At 41.7% G+C, this 17,898-nt stretch overlaps 1 protein-coding gene and 1 long non-coding RNA gene across 2 annotated transcripts; both read left to right on the top strand.

Annotated features, from left to right (window-relative positions):
- The first annotated feature begins 1,404 nt into the window (after window positions 1-1,404).
- LOC310864826 lies at window positions 1,405-3,648 on the top strand. The gene is made up of 6 exons (XR_014569762.1): window positions 1,405-1,498; window positions 1,868-1,973; window positions 2,164-2,258; window positions 2,350-2,426; window positions 3,277-3,388; window positions 3,545-3,648. It is a non-coding gene; the product is annotated as an uncharacterized lncRNA (long non-coding RNA).
- A 3,016-nt stretch (window positions 3,649-6,664) lies between these two features.
- itgae.2 (integrin, alpha E, tandem duplicate 2) lies at window positions 6,665-17,402 on the top strand (the record flags this gene model as incomplete). The annotated part of the gene is made up of 22 exons (XM_083772530.1): window positions 6,665-6,773; window positions 7,523-7,593; window positions 8,271-8,397; window positions 8,838-8,974; window positions 9,260-9,397; window positions 9,916-10,134; window positions 10,558-10,691; window positions 10,830-10,987; window positions 11,130-11,281; window positions 11,823-11,936; window positions 12,045-12,121; window positions 12,386-12,521; window positions 12,609-12,722; window positions 14,299-14,378; window positions 14,468-14,560; window positions 14,967-15,036; window positions 16,047-16,148; window positions 16,298-16,330; window positions 16,415-16,507; window positions 16,917-17,012; window positions 17,127-17,237; window positions 17,331-17,402. The coding sequence occupies 22 exons, from the start codon at window positions 6,665-6,667 to the stop codon at window positions 17,400-17,402; spliced, it is 2,436 nt and encodes an 811-aa protein (XP_083628656.1).
- Between the last annotated feature and the right edge of the window lie 496 nt (window positions 17,403-17,898).

Genomic DNA, 17,898 nt, shown 5'->3' with positions numbered 1-17,898 from the left:
TAATGATGATGATTAATTAATTTGTTAAAATGTGATTAATCCCATTAAAAATGTAATAATTTAACAGCCTAATATATATTTATTGTAAATGCACATCTTGCAGTGTACTGCTCAGTATTGAAAACAGCTCTCTACGTATCGTATTAGACTAAATATATGTATTTTGCACAACAATAATGTTTGTCTAATAGACATCTAATATATCGTTCTCCGTCCCTAATGAATAGAGTCAGTTTGTCACAAATATAACTAATCTTGGACTTCGACTGTTAGTCGTCTATAGTATTTGGTTGCCAACTCTCCATCATTTATCTGGGGACCACCTGGTAAATGGTGGATTTATATAGCACCTTTATATACACCGATGCAGAGCCGAAGAGTTTGATCAATCCTCAAGGGCCCCCCCGCAGCCCTTAGAGTAACTCTATGCCGCAGCCCCGCTGTCACGAGTCAGTGTGTAGTCTCACTAGTCTGTGTAGGGTTAGGTCTCTTTGGTGAATTCTTGATCAGTGTTATTATGGGCGCGTTCGGAAATAGCGCACTGAGCCCACTGTGCAATGCAAACTAATAGGAGAGTGTGCTCCGGTGTGGTATTTCCGAACGCGCCCTATGTCACGACTCAAGAACAACTACAAAAGAAACCCGATTAGCATTTGAATAGCCTACTTTTTAACACCTCTTGGACGGCCGGTGTCTCTCAAGACAGACTGTTGCCTCGCAACATTGAGGAACAACAGGGGAGGCGCTGTTTTCCCGAATATTTGACGATGGGATTCTCATATTGCCGGCGGAGAGGTCCAAAATGTTCGGAATTCCCAGAAAATATGTAATATAAATGTAAAATGTCCACGAAAATCTTCATGGGGGCCTAAAGGGGCCCTGGGAATCTTCATGGGGGCTGTGGCCCCGTGGCCCCCAGTGCCCCCACAGACTCTACGTCGTTGCACCGATGGCCATGCAAGGCACCAACCAGCCCATCAGGAGCAATTGGGGGTTCAGCGTCATGCTCGGACACTTCGACACGATACTCTGGGGGAGCCCGGGATCAAACTGGTATCCAGCTGTTCTACTGGCCACTCTACCTCTGAGCCACTGAGCCACCTGGAACCCCCTCAAGGACCACTGTTGGTGCCCGAAACACCAGGGGTCCATTCCAAGGGTGCAACTCTCAACCGAGTGACTACACGTTAAGCCATCCCTTCTTTCTAACCAATTAGCAAACAGCCTATACGATAAGCCTGCTGTAAGTGAACTCCCTCCACTGCATGTGGCTTATATGCCATATATATGCCATTATGTTATGAGACAGCAGTTCAGTTCACTACAGTATAGTTCCGTCCTTGTGAAACAGACTTAGGGAAGTGTTGTGATAGATAAGACTAAGTTGTAATAGGTTCACTTTATAGGATCAGCTGCTAATAATGGTATGAATTTTGAATTCTAAATAGCCTGCAAGAGACAGACAACATGGTTTGGATAATCATATTGTTACTGACTGGTATGTATTTGTTTATCACGGAATTCAGATGATACATTTACTTAGTAGTTTGCTAGTTTAATTACCTAAATTGTTCCAACAACAGTACTTTTTGAAAGTCTTTACAAATATATATGCATTGATTTACATGTCAGTTGGGTAAAGGGAAAACTATATGGCATTTTGTTGTGCTTGTATTTTTGTATTAATATAGGCCTATTTCTTATTGAATAGGCCTATACGTTCATATAGCTCAGTCACTTACGTGCATTCAATTCTAAGTACTGAAAAGAAAACTTCCCTTTGGTTATATCAAAGCCAATTACATATAGCTGATGAAGCCATATTGTAAAACTACTTCAAACTGTTAAAATATGCTTAATTTTGCAGTAATACAGACAGTCACAGGTTTCAACATCCACCTTGAGCCTGTAAATACTTTCAAACATTCAAATGATGATCTTTTTGGGCGAATCATGGTTCAATGTAAGGATGGGTAAGTCATTGTCTAACTCACAACTTCATCAATGGCAACATAATTGCATGCATATAGTATATTCATACTTGTATTACCACTCAACTGCTATTAATAGGTTATGTATGTTAAGAAGTATACATTTGTATGAATTAAACTTGTCAAAATATAGTGTAGTATAGTTAGTATAATGCTCTCTGGTCTATTTCAGGGTGTTGGTTTCTTCAAACTCAAAATCATTACTTAGGTGTGCTTTGAACGATGGCAACAAAACCACATGTTCACGTGTACAGGTGATAATCCCAGGTAAAATTCACCCTACAGTCCTACAGTATGTTATTTAACTACATTTAAGTCTAATACAACCCACTGAGAATGTATATGCCTCTTTTTACAGCTTTTGTTGATGTTAAGGGACTGACGCCTGTCGTTTCAGTAGCACACCAGTTCACCGATGATGTTGAGCAATCAATGGTAAGAAATCAGACTTCTCAAAATAATGCTTATGAAATGTTTGTATGTATACTGTCTGTACTAGGGAGCACATTCAACTCGGTCTTGACTCTTAGGTAACATTACACAACCATTATTCAGAGAACTAACATAGATTGTGCTGATTTCATATGAGATGTCTCTGAACTGTCTGGCAACAAAAACCACAGCTTCCTTCCACGCTGACACTATTTGAGAGTATCTCACTAAACTTGTATCAGCCGGTTTACTTCTGTTCGCACTTCCTATTATTCCTGTGTTGTACCGTTTCAAACCTCTATACTGGCTGTAAACCAAACTGCCCCCCCTCCCCCCCCCCCCCCCGGGGACACTAATAAAGAACTTTCACTTTATTTTGTGCAACGTGAACAGGAAGCAAATTGTATGAAGTTATATTAGTAGATTCTAACTAGAGCGGTACCCGTTGGAGCCTCTACAGGGGTGCCCGTTGTGCACTGGCATACTTGGAATGATGCAAGTTGGAAATGCATGCCTCACCCAGATGTCTGTGTCCCTGTTATGCCCATATATGGAGTTTTTTGCAGACATGCCCAAATATGGAGTCTATGCAGACGTCAGAATGATGTCAGAACAGGCCAGCTCCATATATGGACACTCAGTGGGCAGGGGGCCCTGTCCAGAGCCCGCATACACAGCACAACTGGGTCTGTGCTAAAAGTGCAAGTCAAAAAGTACTCCTTCCATACCTTGGGTTATTGGGTATATCCACATGTCAGCGAGTGCCATAGAAAAGTATATGGCTGAACATGTAGGTTGTTATTAGTTTTGTACCTATCTGTACTATTTATGTCTATGACCTTTTTCCCCTCAGTTTTGCCAACAGATTAGGAAAACGCAGAACACCAATGAAGATTTGAATGGGAAATGTGCACTCGTTTCCAACGCGGACGTTAAAGATCAAGAGATGAGCCCTGCGACACTGAGTAGGTGGACAAATTATAAAGCATTGTGCTCGACTGAAATGTCATGTTATACAATACATGTTATAAGCAATATATGAAATTATTGAATTATTATTGTTCTCTCTCTCACTTGCTTATTCTTCCCTAAATTTGTTAATGATATCCAATGATTTGAAGTTGTGGATCAAATGGAAAGAAACAAAAAAAAAACCCACAGCAACAACAACAACAACAATAACAACAACAACAACAACCACAACAACCACAGCCACAATAACAACAGTGATGAAGAAGATGAAGAAGACGGTAGATTTCTCTATTTTTGACATAATGTATTTTGGATACGTTTAAGTTAATAGGCCTACAGTGCATATATGTCATGTGTATCCAAATATGTGCATTATATTGTCATTATATATAGTCTATTATTCATTATATTGTGTGTGTGTGTGTGTGTGTGTGTGTGTGTGTGTGTGTGTGTGTGTGCACGCGCGTGTGTGTGTTGTAGGTCCTGGCACAGAAATTGGATTCGTACTTGATGGCTCTACGAGTATTAACAAAACTGATTTTGAAATTGCTAAGGATTTCATTTCCACTGTGATGACACGCGTTTGGGAGAAATGCATCAAAGTGGGTATAATTGTATTACATACAAGAACAAAAAACATAAGTTTGAAAAAACTATGCTGCATGCACACACACACACACACACACACACACACACACACACACACACACACACACACACACACACACACACACACACACACACACACACACACACACACACACACACACACACACACACACACACACACACACACACACACACACACACACACACACACAGTGTACACTGCCTAGTGGTAGATAACATTTACATTGCATAATGATGATGGAAGCCGGCATTTCGAAATTACAACTTGAATGCCGCCGTTGTTTCAAATTGCTTACATTGAAAAGGCAAATTTGAGGAAACTGATGTTTTTGATGTAGATGGTGAAGTTTTCTGCCTTTCTCAACAGAGGTCCTCTGTAAAAGAGTAGGGGTTGTTATTCCATTACACAGACAGGCTGCGAACGTGTGTAGATTACTTATGTCTTATTGGTATTCTTAATAGCAAACAAAAAACTTGACGGTTTGCACTTAAATAGCTGAAACTGAAACTCACATATAATAATATTTTGTATGAGGGCTAGACTGTGGCCACATGTGTACTGTACTCATATCCGTAGCAGACCAAGCAAACCTCAGTACACTTCCTGCTTGTGTCATGATGCAATTTGCAAGAAACAAACCCACAAACATACATGATATGAAGTTGAACAGAGTTCCAAAGGTTTCAGATGAAGGCCGTGTGCTAGTGCTGCATGTTTCTTACTGTGCTTTGACATATCTTGCATTTCAGTGGTTCTCAAACATTTTCATGGAGGACCATGAAAGGTCCACGAAGGACATCCAAATTTATATGGATTGTTTTTAGTCTCGAACCGCCATCTGAAAATATCTTTAGCTAGGGTCCCCCCCCACCCCCCACCCACCATACAAGATGAAGGCCCCCTGGGGGTCCCCGGTTCCCTCTTTGAGAACTACTGTTGTGTTTCACTGTGCTAACACTAACATCTTCCTTTCAGTGTGATTTTACCGTGGTCCAGTATGGAGAACACATGAGATCTGAGCTCCTACTGAAAGAGAGCATTGAGAATGGAGAGAAAGCTATCAAAAAGGTTAAAAACATCCAACAAATCGGGAGTGGGACCCATACAGCTTCAGCAATACAATATTTGTTGTAAGTATCACCATATAAACCACAATCGTCATTGTCTCCACCAGCCGAAGGCATGGGGGAGAGTATGTTTTGCACTCCGTCCGCGTGTCCGTCCGTCCGTGTGTCCGTGTGTCCGTCCGTGTGTCCGTCCGTGAGCAGCTAATCTCGGCCACCGTTAACCCGGTCGATGCCAAATTTTGCACACACACTCCCTGGATGCCAACCATGAACCTCTGCCCCAAACTTTCCAGAACGGCCTGTTATAGCGCCACCAGGAGGCCGCTTTGTGCAAAACAAGTTTTTGCACAGTGCACCTACAGATTTTGTCCAAACATCACGCAAATTGGTACACAGTCTCTCTAGAGCCATTCAACCAAACCGGTCTTTCAGATTTCTCAGACTCCATCCTGATTGGTTAAGATTGGCTTCCAAAATTCACAGGAGTGCTCAGTTTCAAACAAAATGCTGCAAATCATGAACACATCGCGTGATTTCCGTGAAATTGTGCACCCACATTCCCACTAGGCCGAGGACAAAATGCCACATGAACAATTTCAACTCAGCCTCAAGGTGGCGCTATAACTGGCCGAAAAGTGTTTTTACCTCTAACTGCACGGATCTGTGGATAACTTTGTATGCCAACTCCCTAGAGGCCAAGGAAAAACCTTTGCCTGGAATTTTTCACATCTGCTCTTTATAGCGCCACCAGGAGGCCGACATATGTAAAACACATTTTCTATTATTACTCCTTCACATTTTATCCAAATTTCACGCAAATCGGTACACATGATCTCCATAGTCATGTGATCAAGACAGGTTTGTTTGATTTCTCATATTCCATCCTGATTGGCCACAATTGCCTCCTACAGTTTTCAGGAGTAGCCCGCTTTTTACAAATCGCCACAACTCAACGCAGCGTCCGATTGCGATGAAACTGTGCACGCATATTCCCACTAGGCTGAGGAAGAATCCTGGTGGAGACCTGTGCCGATTGGCACTTTATCTAGTTTGATTATGTTTCATGAGCTTGGCTTCTTAAAACAAGCTGTGTATTGCAAAATGAAATGCTGCCACGTGCTAATCATGCTGTGTTTGGAAAACCCCTTTCAAGGAACTATTCCTTTGTACCTGAGAATGGATCAATCCCGAATGCCAAGAAAATAATGATTGTGCTGTCAGATGGAGCAATCACATATTATGATAAACTGGAACAGTGGAACACTTCACTCAGGATGCTTGAAGAACAAAACATCACCAGCTATGCCATTGGGGTACGTGATCTTGAATAATTTATAACAATGTTTTTTAAAGGTAGGCTACTACATAAGATATAATGTGTCCTTACTTACTGAATTGCATCCTTACTATACTATAGCCTACTATAACATACTATTTTTTACTTTGTTATCTCCTGTACCTTTGTGGTTTTTCTCTTGATCAAAACCCTGTGATTTAGTTTTGGTGTTACAGTACAAATAAAGATAATCATAATCTAAACACAGGTTGGAAAGAAAATTGTCTCTCAGGAAATGAAAGACATCGCCTCAAATGCACGCAACGTCTTCCTCGTTGAAGACTACAGCGCTTTAAAAAAGATTCTGGAAGAACTGGAAATGAGGATCTTCATTGGAATTGAAGGTGAGTTGACAGTGTTGCACTATCGTTTAAATTAATTCTTCATGGTATAGGGTTGTCCTTGATAGGCTACAAGTCAATTCATGTTTATTCTGAATGCTGTCAAATATATTTAAATAAATCGCCTGTTGAATTCATACAGGCAATTACAATGGATTGCATAAAACTGTAGTTACTTTCCTCATAGAAATGATCAAATTGACATATATTCATTGATCATGATCTGCATCAGAGAGAGAGAGAGAGAGAGAGAGAGAGAGAGAGAGAGACAGAGAGAGAGGGAGAGAGAAAGACAGAGAGAGAGAGAGATTAAATAAATAAATGTTGACCGTAATTAGATTTTAGTTTTTTTTTGTTTTAACAAATACAGAAACAAGCTGAGAAAGACAAACAGAGTAACAAAAAAACCCCAACAAGACACACATGCAAAACGCCAATACAATCAGTATACAAATCTTACGCGGAAGCAGGGATTGAACCCGGGCGCCTCCCTCTCGCCAGAGCAACGCGCAAGGCGCGACCTACCATGCCAATACGACTGAGCCCGATTGGCAGGGCTGTTGCGGGCTGGGTCTTCATGGGGGGGGGGGCTACACAGGCAAGACAGGCAGGGTAGTCAGGTAATAGCTAATCAGGTTCAGTCAGGGGTACGACTCCGAGTGAATAAGTAAGGCGGTCAACATGCGATAGAAAAGGCTATGTTGACCATGTATTTCTATTTCATGGATTAAATAATGTTATTTCTAAACTAGGGATCAACCAAGGGGACAGCTTCACGTTCCAACTGTCAGAGGCTGGATTCAGTAGTCACATTGCTAATGATGTAAGTCTGCAAAATCATAATTATGTTTTATATTGTCATTAATGTTGTTGTCATTGTTGTTGTTGACGTTGTTAGTCATTTGCATTCTTATTCACAATGTTCCCTCAGTGTATTGACATTATTAGGATCCCCACAAGCTGATGCATAATATCAGTGGATATATTCCTCTCATTACACAAAATGTCCCAAAACCACCACTCAGCATGTGCCTACAAAGCAGGAGAAAGTCTGTGTCAAGGTGACATTGAACGATATAGGTCTACATTAATCATAATAGTCATAAATCCAACAACACTAATACCTAATAATTGGGCAGATCACGTCATTTTAAAATCTGATCTGGAGAAAAAAAACCTGATCCGGACATTCCTAGTACCAATATTATTATCCATATTCCATATCATGATATTAGACTGGATATTGTCTATGATTTTGGATATTGCACTATTCTGTGTTCTATACAAAATATAAATATCAGATCGGGAAACAAATCGGTATCGGCAGATACTCAAAATCAAATGATTGGAATCGGATGGGGAGCAAAAACACGCGACACCCCTACTAATAACACAAAGTCTACCCTGAATCATCGTCAGAGGTATAGTCAGTCACAGATACATAAACATTATACTCCACTGTTCTCTGACGGACAATGAAACACTTTGTGTGCCATGCAGGGATCCCTTCTATTTGGAGCAGTGGGAGCCAATACCTGGAGCGGTGGGGTCATCGTCAAACGTCCCAAGCAGGACGATGTTGTCTTTTTAAAGGACCACTCCACTAAATTCAAGTTCTCTTACTTGGGTAAGAAAGATCCACCGATCCACTCGTTACTGTCTATAGTAGTCGCTCAAGCTAGACTAACTCTTCTAACCACAATCTTCGAATGCTATATAGAAATTCCGGAACTACACCCCCTGAAACCAGGAAGGACGTTCATCGTTCATCATTGTTATATTTTTGAATTTCCATTTGTATTTCTGCCAAACAGCAACCTAGATTGGCTTGGACTGATTTGATTTAAACCGCTGTTGTATAGACTGACGATTCAGTCAGTGATGGAATGCCTTTTAGCTCGTGTTTGTTTAGCTTACACAAAACTGCATTCAACTTCAACTGAATCACTTTTAGGTGAATCCAATGTGTCTCCGTGTTTTGGCCTGTCATGATCATTTGTGTGTGTGTGTGTGTGTGTGTGTGTGTGTGTGTGTGTGTGTGTGTGTGTGTGTGTGTGTGTGCGCTAGGTTACAGTGTGTTGTCAGCCGTGGGGGCGTCTGGGGGTCTGTACATCTCGGGGGCTCCTCGTTACAACCTGACAGGGGGGGTCTTCGTCTTTGAGGCAGCCAATCAGAAACAACTCCAGATTCTACAGGGTGTTCAGGTTTGGGTCAATTCTAATGCCTCTGTCAATGGCAGCGTAGACGTACTCCGTTACAACAAGTAAAAGTCCGCTGTTCAAAATGTACTTGAGTAAAAGTGCAAAAGTATTGGCATGAACATGTAAAGTTCCAAAAGTAAAAGTACTCATTGTGCAGAATGTTCCGTTTCATGTTTTCAAATGCATTAAAAAAATCTCTTGTCGGAATTATAACTAAATGCAAATTAGCACTGCAGTTAGCCGTTTGCATCACTGCCTGCATACTAATTTGTTTCTCTGCGTGTTAAGATTGGCTCTTATTTTGGGTCGGTTTTGTGTGCTTTGGACATGAATAAAGACGGCGTGACAGACTACCTGCTTGTAGGAGCATCATCCTTCTACCAAAGTGGAGAGGAGGGTAGAGTCTACGTGTACAAGCTAGAGCAGGTATGTTACAACACTGTCACTAAAAAGGCTGATATCATGTCTGGAATAAATACAAAATTGATGAGATTCTCTGTTATAATGTGTATAGTGTACTGCATAATACAGTATAATGTAATATAATATGTTGTTTATATTTCACGCCATGCAATAAATGTACCTCATGATTGGTATTTGGTAAGTAAGTATAGTCTTGCCGAGCCATGAGGCCCATAGGGCAGGGCCTATCTCCTGTTTCCTTAGCAGGAGGCAGCTTGTCACTTGATGTGCATGTACACCCCGTCACCCCCTGGACATGACGCTAGTACGTCGCAGGGACTAACCCCCGATCCAACCCTTGATGCTGAGTGCCAATTAAGCAGGGAGGCACTATACTGGGTCCCATTTTTCTTTGGTATGACCTGGCCGGGGATCGAACCCCGACCTCCCAATCCCAGAGCGGACACTCAAACCACAAGGCCACTGAGCTGGTTTAAGTGATTTGGTTAAGTGAGGTGAGTTTACTCCTCCTATAATTACAGGGAATGTTTCATGAAGAAGACTTTGAGTGGCAGGGCTTAGAGAAATACACATTCGCCCGGTTTGGCTCAGCCATCGCCGACGTCGGGGACCTGGACGGCAACATGTTCGCCGACGTGGCTGTGGGTGCTCCACTGGAGGAAGACGAGCAGTCTCAGAGATCTGGAAGCATTTACATCTACAACGGACAGAAGAAGGGTCTACAGAGGCACTTTTCACAGGCAGGTCAAATGGGGGTCATTGAGAGCGGTGTCATTTGTTTTTCCAATTTGAATTGTTTGAATGTACAGTAGTATAATTCTGCCGTTTCCTATAGTGTCTTTTTTTTTTTAAGATATTTTTTTGCGGCTTACGCCTTTTATTGATTTTTTGAAGGGACAGACAGTAGGCTGACAGGAAACGGGAGAGAGATGGGGGGATGACATGCAGTAAAGGCCGTGTCGGGTCCGGGAGTCGAACCCGCGGCACACTGCGACTGGATTACCAGTCCGGTGCCCAGACCGTTACGCTACGGCCTGGGCCTCCTATAGTGTCTTAACCAGCTGTTTTTTTGGGGGGGAAGAGGTTCTAAGATTACGAGATTACAAGAAAAGGCTCAGCAAAAGGTTATCTATTTTAACAATATTTATTCATGTTTTCCACAGAGGATCTCCGCAGCGGATTTCCAGATGAAACTGAGGCATTTTGGTCAGTCAATTAGCGCCTTTTCCAATAAAAAGGACAAATACAGGCAGATTCACATCAGCGTCGGAAGCCAAAGCAAAATAACCGTCCTGGAGTAAGTGAGACACATCATCACAAATCATCACAAATGAAAATGCAGCTGCAAAATCAATCTGTGAATTGACTTTCAGCTCATTCTGCTATAGTGTAATAATGTCAAATCAAAACTTATCTCCATTTTAAATCTCTCTAGAACAATTCCCGTCATCGCCTTCAACCCCAAGGTGACGCTGACGTCGTCAGCGTCAAAGCAAAGCGTCAATAGCATTCCCGTCTCATGGCAGATAGACAGTAACGCCATGCCAATGGACCTGAAAATCTGCTTCAGCACACAGAAGGGAAACATTGCCAGTATGTGTGGAAAAGAATATCAACCAGTCCCTAAACTGCCCATCAAATATAATATGAAATGTAAAATACCATGATATTGGATATTCATTGAAGTAATTCCATTAACAGTTTTCTGATTATTACTTTACTTTAATTTGTTCAGGTGGTGAAATGCTTCAAGTTCTCTACAACATTGATGTGGATGCAGATCAAAGCCAAAAGCGAATTTATTTTAAAAACAAAGTGGACGAAAATGGGAACTTGACATTGCTATCTGACAAAGACTGCCTTGAATCCATCCGTCTCAGTTTCCTGGTATGTCCTACAAACTAAATAGGATCACAGACAAAGACGGAGGTGAAGAATAAAAGGACCGCATCACCCATTTTCAACTGTGTCAACTTATCTTCATATAAATGGTCCTTATGCTCATTATAGGCTACTCTGTGTACCGTTCAGAAACCTAGCCTGCCAGTGACATCCTCGGTATGCAGGTTTGGTCATTTTGTGTTACATATCAAACATTTTATTTTATATTAATACAACAACAATGTCTTCTATTACAGCACACAGAATTTCCAGGTAGAGAAAGGCTGTAGTGTCTATTAGCTTGGAATCCCCACTGATGATGTCACTGGTAGATAGGCTACTGGTTTCTGTCCACAAACAACGAGACGCACTATAATGATCATTAGTAAGGACCACTTATATGAAGATATAAGGTTGACAATGGACGAAGTGCGCCTTTAAGATACATTGCATTCTTCCCCATGCCTGTTGGAACAACTGACGCTTGCAGATCATTACATTTAGTTTGGAACCCATATTTAAACCCTAATTTATCCCTGTCTTTAAGGGCTGCTATGATTGCTTCACACCGATATTTGTGAAGTTAACCTTCACTTTGGCTCGGCACGGAAAACCCCTCCGTGTATTGGATGCTTTTGCACCCAGTGTGGTCACAAAAAAGGTAGCTAACTGCATCCGTTTTGTCTTTTTTTTTTAATTCTATACAACAATGTCATTAGATGCTTTGATGATTAACCTGTTCATACTGTATGTTACCAATGCATTGCAGATTGAGTTTGACAAGGACTGTGCTGCAACAAACAAAATATGCGTTGAAAGAATATCCCTGTCACATTCAAGCCTTACGTGAGTCACTTACAATACATCAATACAGATTAATGTGTTATGCACATGCATAATATGTAATACATAATAATAAGAAACTGAAATGACTGAACTATAGACTATTGCCCTTTCTCAATGCTACTTGCTTTAAACTAAGACATGGACCCCCACCCAAATTACAATTCAATTACAGTAAGCCTATAACTTTTTTAAATTATCAATACGTCTGCCAACTTACCGATAGCTCAAGCTCGTCTTTTATTCACCTCGTCATAAATACATTAGGCATGACTCTGTCATCATTGGATCAACCAAGACAAATGCCATATCCTTCAACCTGACCAACTCTGAGGATGGAGCCTACATGACTACACTGCTTCTCACATACCCTAATGTTATGCAGTACAGCCAGCTGACATCGGTGAGGATCATTTCCAAGTTTACTGAATATTAAGTAGTCATGATATTGTTTGTTCATGAATTGACTATTAATGGGAAATGTGTCCCGAATTTACAGAATTCAGCTAAACTGAAGGGGTCAGATTGTACGAATGAAGTGAAGGAGACGATTTCTGAGCTGAGGTGTGAACTTTTACATCCAGTCTTCAGGAGAGATGTGCAGGTAGGACAGTAGTGTGCAAACACATACATACTTGGAACAGAATTTCAGGGTAAAAAACAAACAAACTTGTATGTAATAGTAATGTCAAGTTGTAATAAAATAAAAATAAAAAGCAAGTAACTTGGGGGAAGAAAAACGAAATCGCAAAAAAACTAATCGTAATACAAGGATACAACAATCGTTGAATCACAGAATCGCAATATAAATCAAATCGGCACCCCGTCCCTAGGAATCGATATCGAATCGGTGGGGTAAGCTAATCGTCCCACCACTACCTATTAGAATGCAAATCGGACAGCGCTGAGTCGTCAGGGCGGGCAACGCACGGACATGGGCATCCGTTGATTCCGTTCGGTGCAGGCACTACTTGGTTAGTGCCTCGATTGGGTTTGCCTCGCAACCGCTGCTGTCGGGTTGCCTGCATCATGCCTCATACTGCTTGGTGTCAACTGCTGCTTGTGTGAACATGTCCATTCGTGTCATCATAGCACACCCGTGCTCCTGGCAGCGCCATGTTTTTTTTTTTTTTTTTTTTTTAAGATATTTTTTTTGCGGCTTACGCCTTTTATTGATTTTTTAAGGGACAGACAGTAGGCTGACAGGAAACGGGAGAGAGATGGGGGGATGACATGCGGTAAAGGCCGTGTCGGGTCCGGGAGTCGAACCCGCGGCACACCGCGACTGGATCACCAGTCCGGTGCCCAGACCGTTACGCTACGGCCTGGGCGGCAGCGCCATGTTTGACTGCTGGATAATATGTAATAATACAACAACATCGCTCTAGCTTGGCCCGGGGCTGGCCTAACAGTCCGGGCATCCTCATCGATGATAAGGATAAAAAATCTTTAGGATAGAGCATATACGCCCAATATCTTCATCCATGGAGCTGCAGTGGAAATTGTCAGTGACTTCAAATTCCTGGAGTACATATCTCGGAGGAGCTCAAGTTTCGTCGCCTGAAGACGTTTTGAGACAGTGGAAAATGCACCACCCACAAAGAGTGGTGCAGCAGGTGGTGGCATAATTCCCTCCCTCCAGGAGCTGTACGACGTGTGTACTAAAGCTCACCAGATCACCAAAGATCAACCCAAATTGTTCACACCCCTACTATATGACCGTGGCCAGGCAAGGAGGCTTACTATAGCAGTGGTTAGCAACCCTTTTAGCCTGTGACCCAAGTAAAGTGGGAGGCATACTTTGGTTAGACATACCATTGGTTACTAGTTAGACATACTGTAGCATTGGTCCGACCGGATTATGGTTGGTGAGGGCCCGGGTGCGTTAAGACGACCGGATTAAGGTTGGTGAGGGGTGCGTTAAGGGTTGGGAGAGGGTTAAGGTTAGGTTTACGTTGGGAGCTAAAGCTTGCTCTTTTTTTTCCACTACTACTTCAACATTTATTTTCTACATTTTTAGATGTTCCTTTGATTTCTTCATGAAATTACTGGAAAATAAGATTTCTTTAATTCATGATTTTTTTTTGAAATAATATTTAAAAACAAAATATAGGGAGTGTGAAGTCTGAGTGAAAATGAAATTTTACATGACTGTTTTTCCACTTTTCTCAATCTAATAGGCCAGCTTCACCATTCATTGGCAAGTGTTGGACAAAAAGTCAGAGGCGCTATCTGCCGAAATCACCGCAAATCTGACATGGTTTGGAAGCCAAGCATTCACACACAGACAGACATATATAATTCAATTTGATATGATTGGCTTATTGTTTTTCATTCTTTACAAAACAGTTTAACTTTTAGTGAGAATCGAGGCACCCAAGTGTTGGATAACAAGACGTACCATTTTGGCATAAAGAACGCTTTACAAATTCAAATCAATGGGTGAGTATCTGGAATCGATGATTAGAAAGATTGTATTTTTGAGGAATTTTGCATTTTGAGGAAAGATTCTGGTTGGGTTTGTAAATATATGAAAGATGCGATTATAATCCATCTATAATGGATAAAGCCTTGGCCTGGAAGAGAGGTCATCAGGTGGTCCCCTTCGACCCTTAACCACAACCAGTTGACGGGTCGAGCCCCTCTCAGCCAGGCTTTCAGCTATCGTCCATTCTCTCATGCCAGAGCCGTAACAGGAGGCTCTCTCTGTCTTGTGTGTTCTTGGGGGACTGCAGGCACAGAGGTCTCTAGGACTGTGGTTTGCTCCGCTCTTGTCCACACTTGGCCTTACTATGGTGTTTTTGAGTCAAGGTGGTTTGTTTGAGCCTTCTGTGTGAACCTTTTACAGGGAGGTCACCCCAAACCATGTGAAAGTAACAGAGGGCGTTGAGGAGACACCTGTCACATTCACATTCAAGGTCAGTTTGCTCTGGTTTTCTTATCGCAAGTGTGACCAACTGGGAAAGTATAAGAAGTAAAAGTATCAATACTGAAATATATAAATACTCCATTACAAGTGAAAGTCCGGAATTCAAAATGTACTTCAGTAAAACTACAAAGGTATTGGCATCAAAATCCTACTTTAATTGCGCCACGTCTCTGTGTGTGTCTGCGTGCGTGTGTGTGTGTGTACGGTTGTAATGCACGTAACTCGAGAACCATTTGCCCCACTGACTTCAAATTCAACACACGGGTTCCACACCCCCGCAGGGAGTGCAGTTCCCAGCCTCGAGTCGGTCGGACCCACAGTTCTCCAGAACCACCACAAAAGGCTCTGGTCAGGCTCTGCCAGTGGGCCTAATTAGCCTAAATCCCCTCACCTGTGCAATTTCCAGCCTCTGCCTCAGCCTCTTGCCATGGCAACCCCACACCTGACAATTGATTAGCCTACTTAACCAGTCCACTTTTCACAGTCAGTCAGTTTGCCCTCTTCAGACACAGGCTGACACAGAGATCTCCATGTGGGACACAGACAGATAGTTAAAACGGGTGCTATGACAAGTTGACAACGGGTATGATTAGGTTCCCAAGTTCCATCGTTCTCAAGTAGGCCGGTAGCCAACGGGCACGTTACAGGTCTAGCGTACTTTAAGTACCAAAGGCAAAAGTACTCATTATGTAGATTAGAATTTCTCATTTCAAGTTTCCTAATGTATAAAAATCTTTTGAAAATAGCTGATCTACTAGCTCACAATGCGTCGCATCGTGAGCTTGTAGATCGGCCGAATAGGGTTGAAGTGGTTAATGTACGTTTTGTAATAATAATCCAAATCTGTTGTACAGTACTTTACTTAAGTAAATGTACAGTAAAGTAAACATACATGAAGTACTATTGTAGTAGTACTAGTAGTTACTTTCACACCACTGCTAAGCCTTTGTGTTTTCATACATGTTTTGTTTACATGTTTTTTTTTTTTTTACCTTCCAGCTTCTCGGCGAGAACAATTACAATGCAACTTTAAACATTATGATTAACATTACAATACCAGCACAACACACTAACTTGAAGATAACCAGTGTGGTGCCTGAGGTATGTGAAAAGTTAAATTATGTTAAATTCTTTCACTACCCATTCAGTGTGTGGAAGCAAACAGCAACAGTAAAAACTCAATGCAAATAGTGTTGTTTAAAACGAAGCCTGTTAAATGTGTTAAGTAACGCTCGTTTCGCTTATGAAAGGAATGCCTGAGACCTTCAAGTGAAAACGTTCCTGTGAGTATAATCAAGAAATTCCAAGAAAGTATAATCAATTCAATAATGGTTGTTGCTGATGCTAATGAGTTCTTGCTTGTTAAGGCGGGGGGACGGTATGTCATTAACTGCACCGTGACAGGGGCTCTGCCTCAGGACATCATACTCACGGGTCATGCTTCAATCAGTGATGTTCAGGTGGGTGCATGCTGCACAATCTGTGCATGATGAAAAATGCATTCATTGTTCGGGCGGGGCACACTTTAGCAAATATGAAAATCATATAAGTTTGTATGTTTTAAATGTAAATGGGAAAATGTCTTTATGACCAAGGGGCGCATGTCAATCAGTGTACTCTATGAGCTTTTCTTTTTTAGGAAATAAAGTGTGAAACAAAGTACAGCAGAAAAGAACAGAATCATCCCATCCTCTTTACCCAATTTATGAAAATTATTCACAAGCTTTCACAAAAGTTATTATTATTATTACCCCTATCGCTTTTTGTGTTCACAAAGTCAAATTGTTGTTATTATTATTATTATTTGTTTTTTTATGTGATGTTAACTGAGCCTAGTGAACATCTGCCTTCCATTCTTCCTATGAACAGGACTCATCTGGGAGCATTACTGCATCAGCCAGTGTTAGATATGATACCGTCCACTACCAGCTTGTGGGCATGGACATGCAATCAATAGAAACAATGGTAATAATAACAATGGGTGATCCATTCGTATATTATGTCTCTGGAATACAAGAGTTCCTTCTCTAATTCCAAACTCAACCAACATGTCAATCTACTCTTGTCCTACGTTTTTAGGTGGAGGTGATGATAATTGAGCAGAAGGTGGTGAAATCCATGGCTCTTATCGTTGGTGGCTCAATAGGCGGCTTTATAGTACTGGCCATTTTGATCGTGATACTCTTGAAGGTACTGCATAAGCTACATGTGACATTGACATACCGTATACACATTCACCTGTCAGGGATATTTCATACAAATTAATGCTTTTCTCACTTGCAGTGTGGCTTTTTCAAGAGACGCAGTGAACTGGAGGTGCCACGAGATTCTCCTGAAGAAGCTACGGCTTCTTAGGCTCATTTTTTTTGAGTGGTGCTCCCTTACGGAGCTATGTGTGTGGGTAGCTGGCTGGCTGGCTGGCTGGCTGGCTGGCTGGGTGGGTGGGTGCGTCTGAGCACGAAAACAGCATGGTTGTTTTTCACCACCTGTGCGCAACCTAACACACACGCACATATTAACTGTATATATGATGATTTCGGGTGTCCCAGTACAGTACAGTGACAGTACAGTACAGTAGAGGGACCCCCCCCCCCCCCCACACACACACACACACACACACACACACACACACACACACACAGAGTTGCACCACTCACTTCACACGGGTGTGATTTTTTTTTGCTTTTTGAGACTGAAAAGGGTCATGTGATTAAGTAGTAGGCAGACATACAGTAACGGACGTTACTCTATTGGTTTATGACAGCCTGGTGTGTCAGGAAATGAATCCAACAATTTGGTCTGCATATGCAAGAGACGTGTGAGATTCTATCCATGGCTTTTGGATTTGTCT

Source organism: Protomyctophum parallelum (genome assembly GCF_964188405.1).
Source record: "Protomyctophum parallelum genome assembly, chromosome: 9".
Classification (NCBI taxonomy): Eukaryota; Metazoa; Chordata; class Actinopteri; order Myctophiformes; family Myctophidae; genus Protomyctophum; species Protomyctophum parallelum.
The sequence above is the reverse complement of the archived record's forward strand: the minus strand, read 5'-3'. Positions and strand labels throughout refer to the sequence as shown.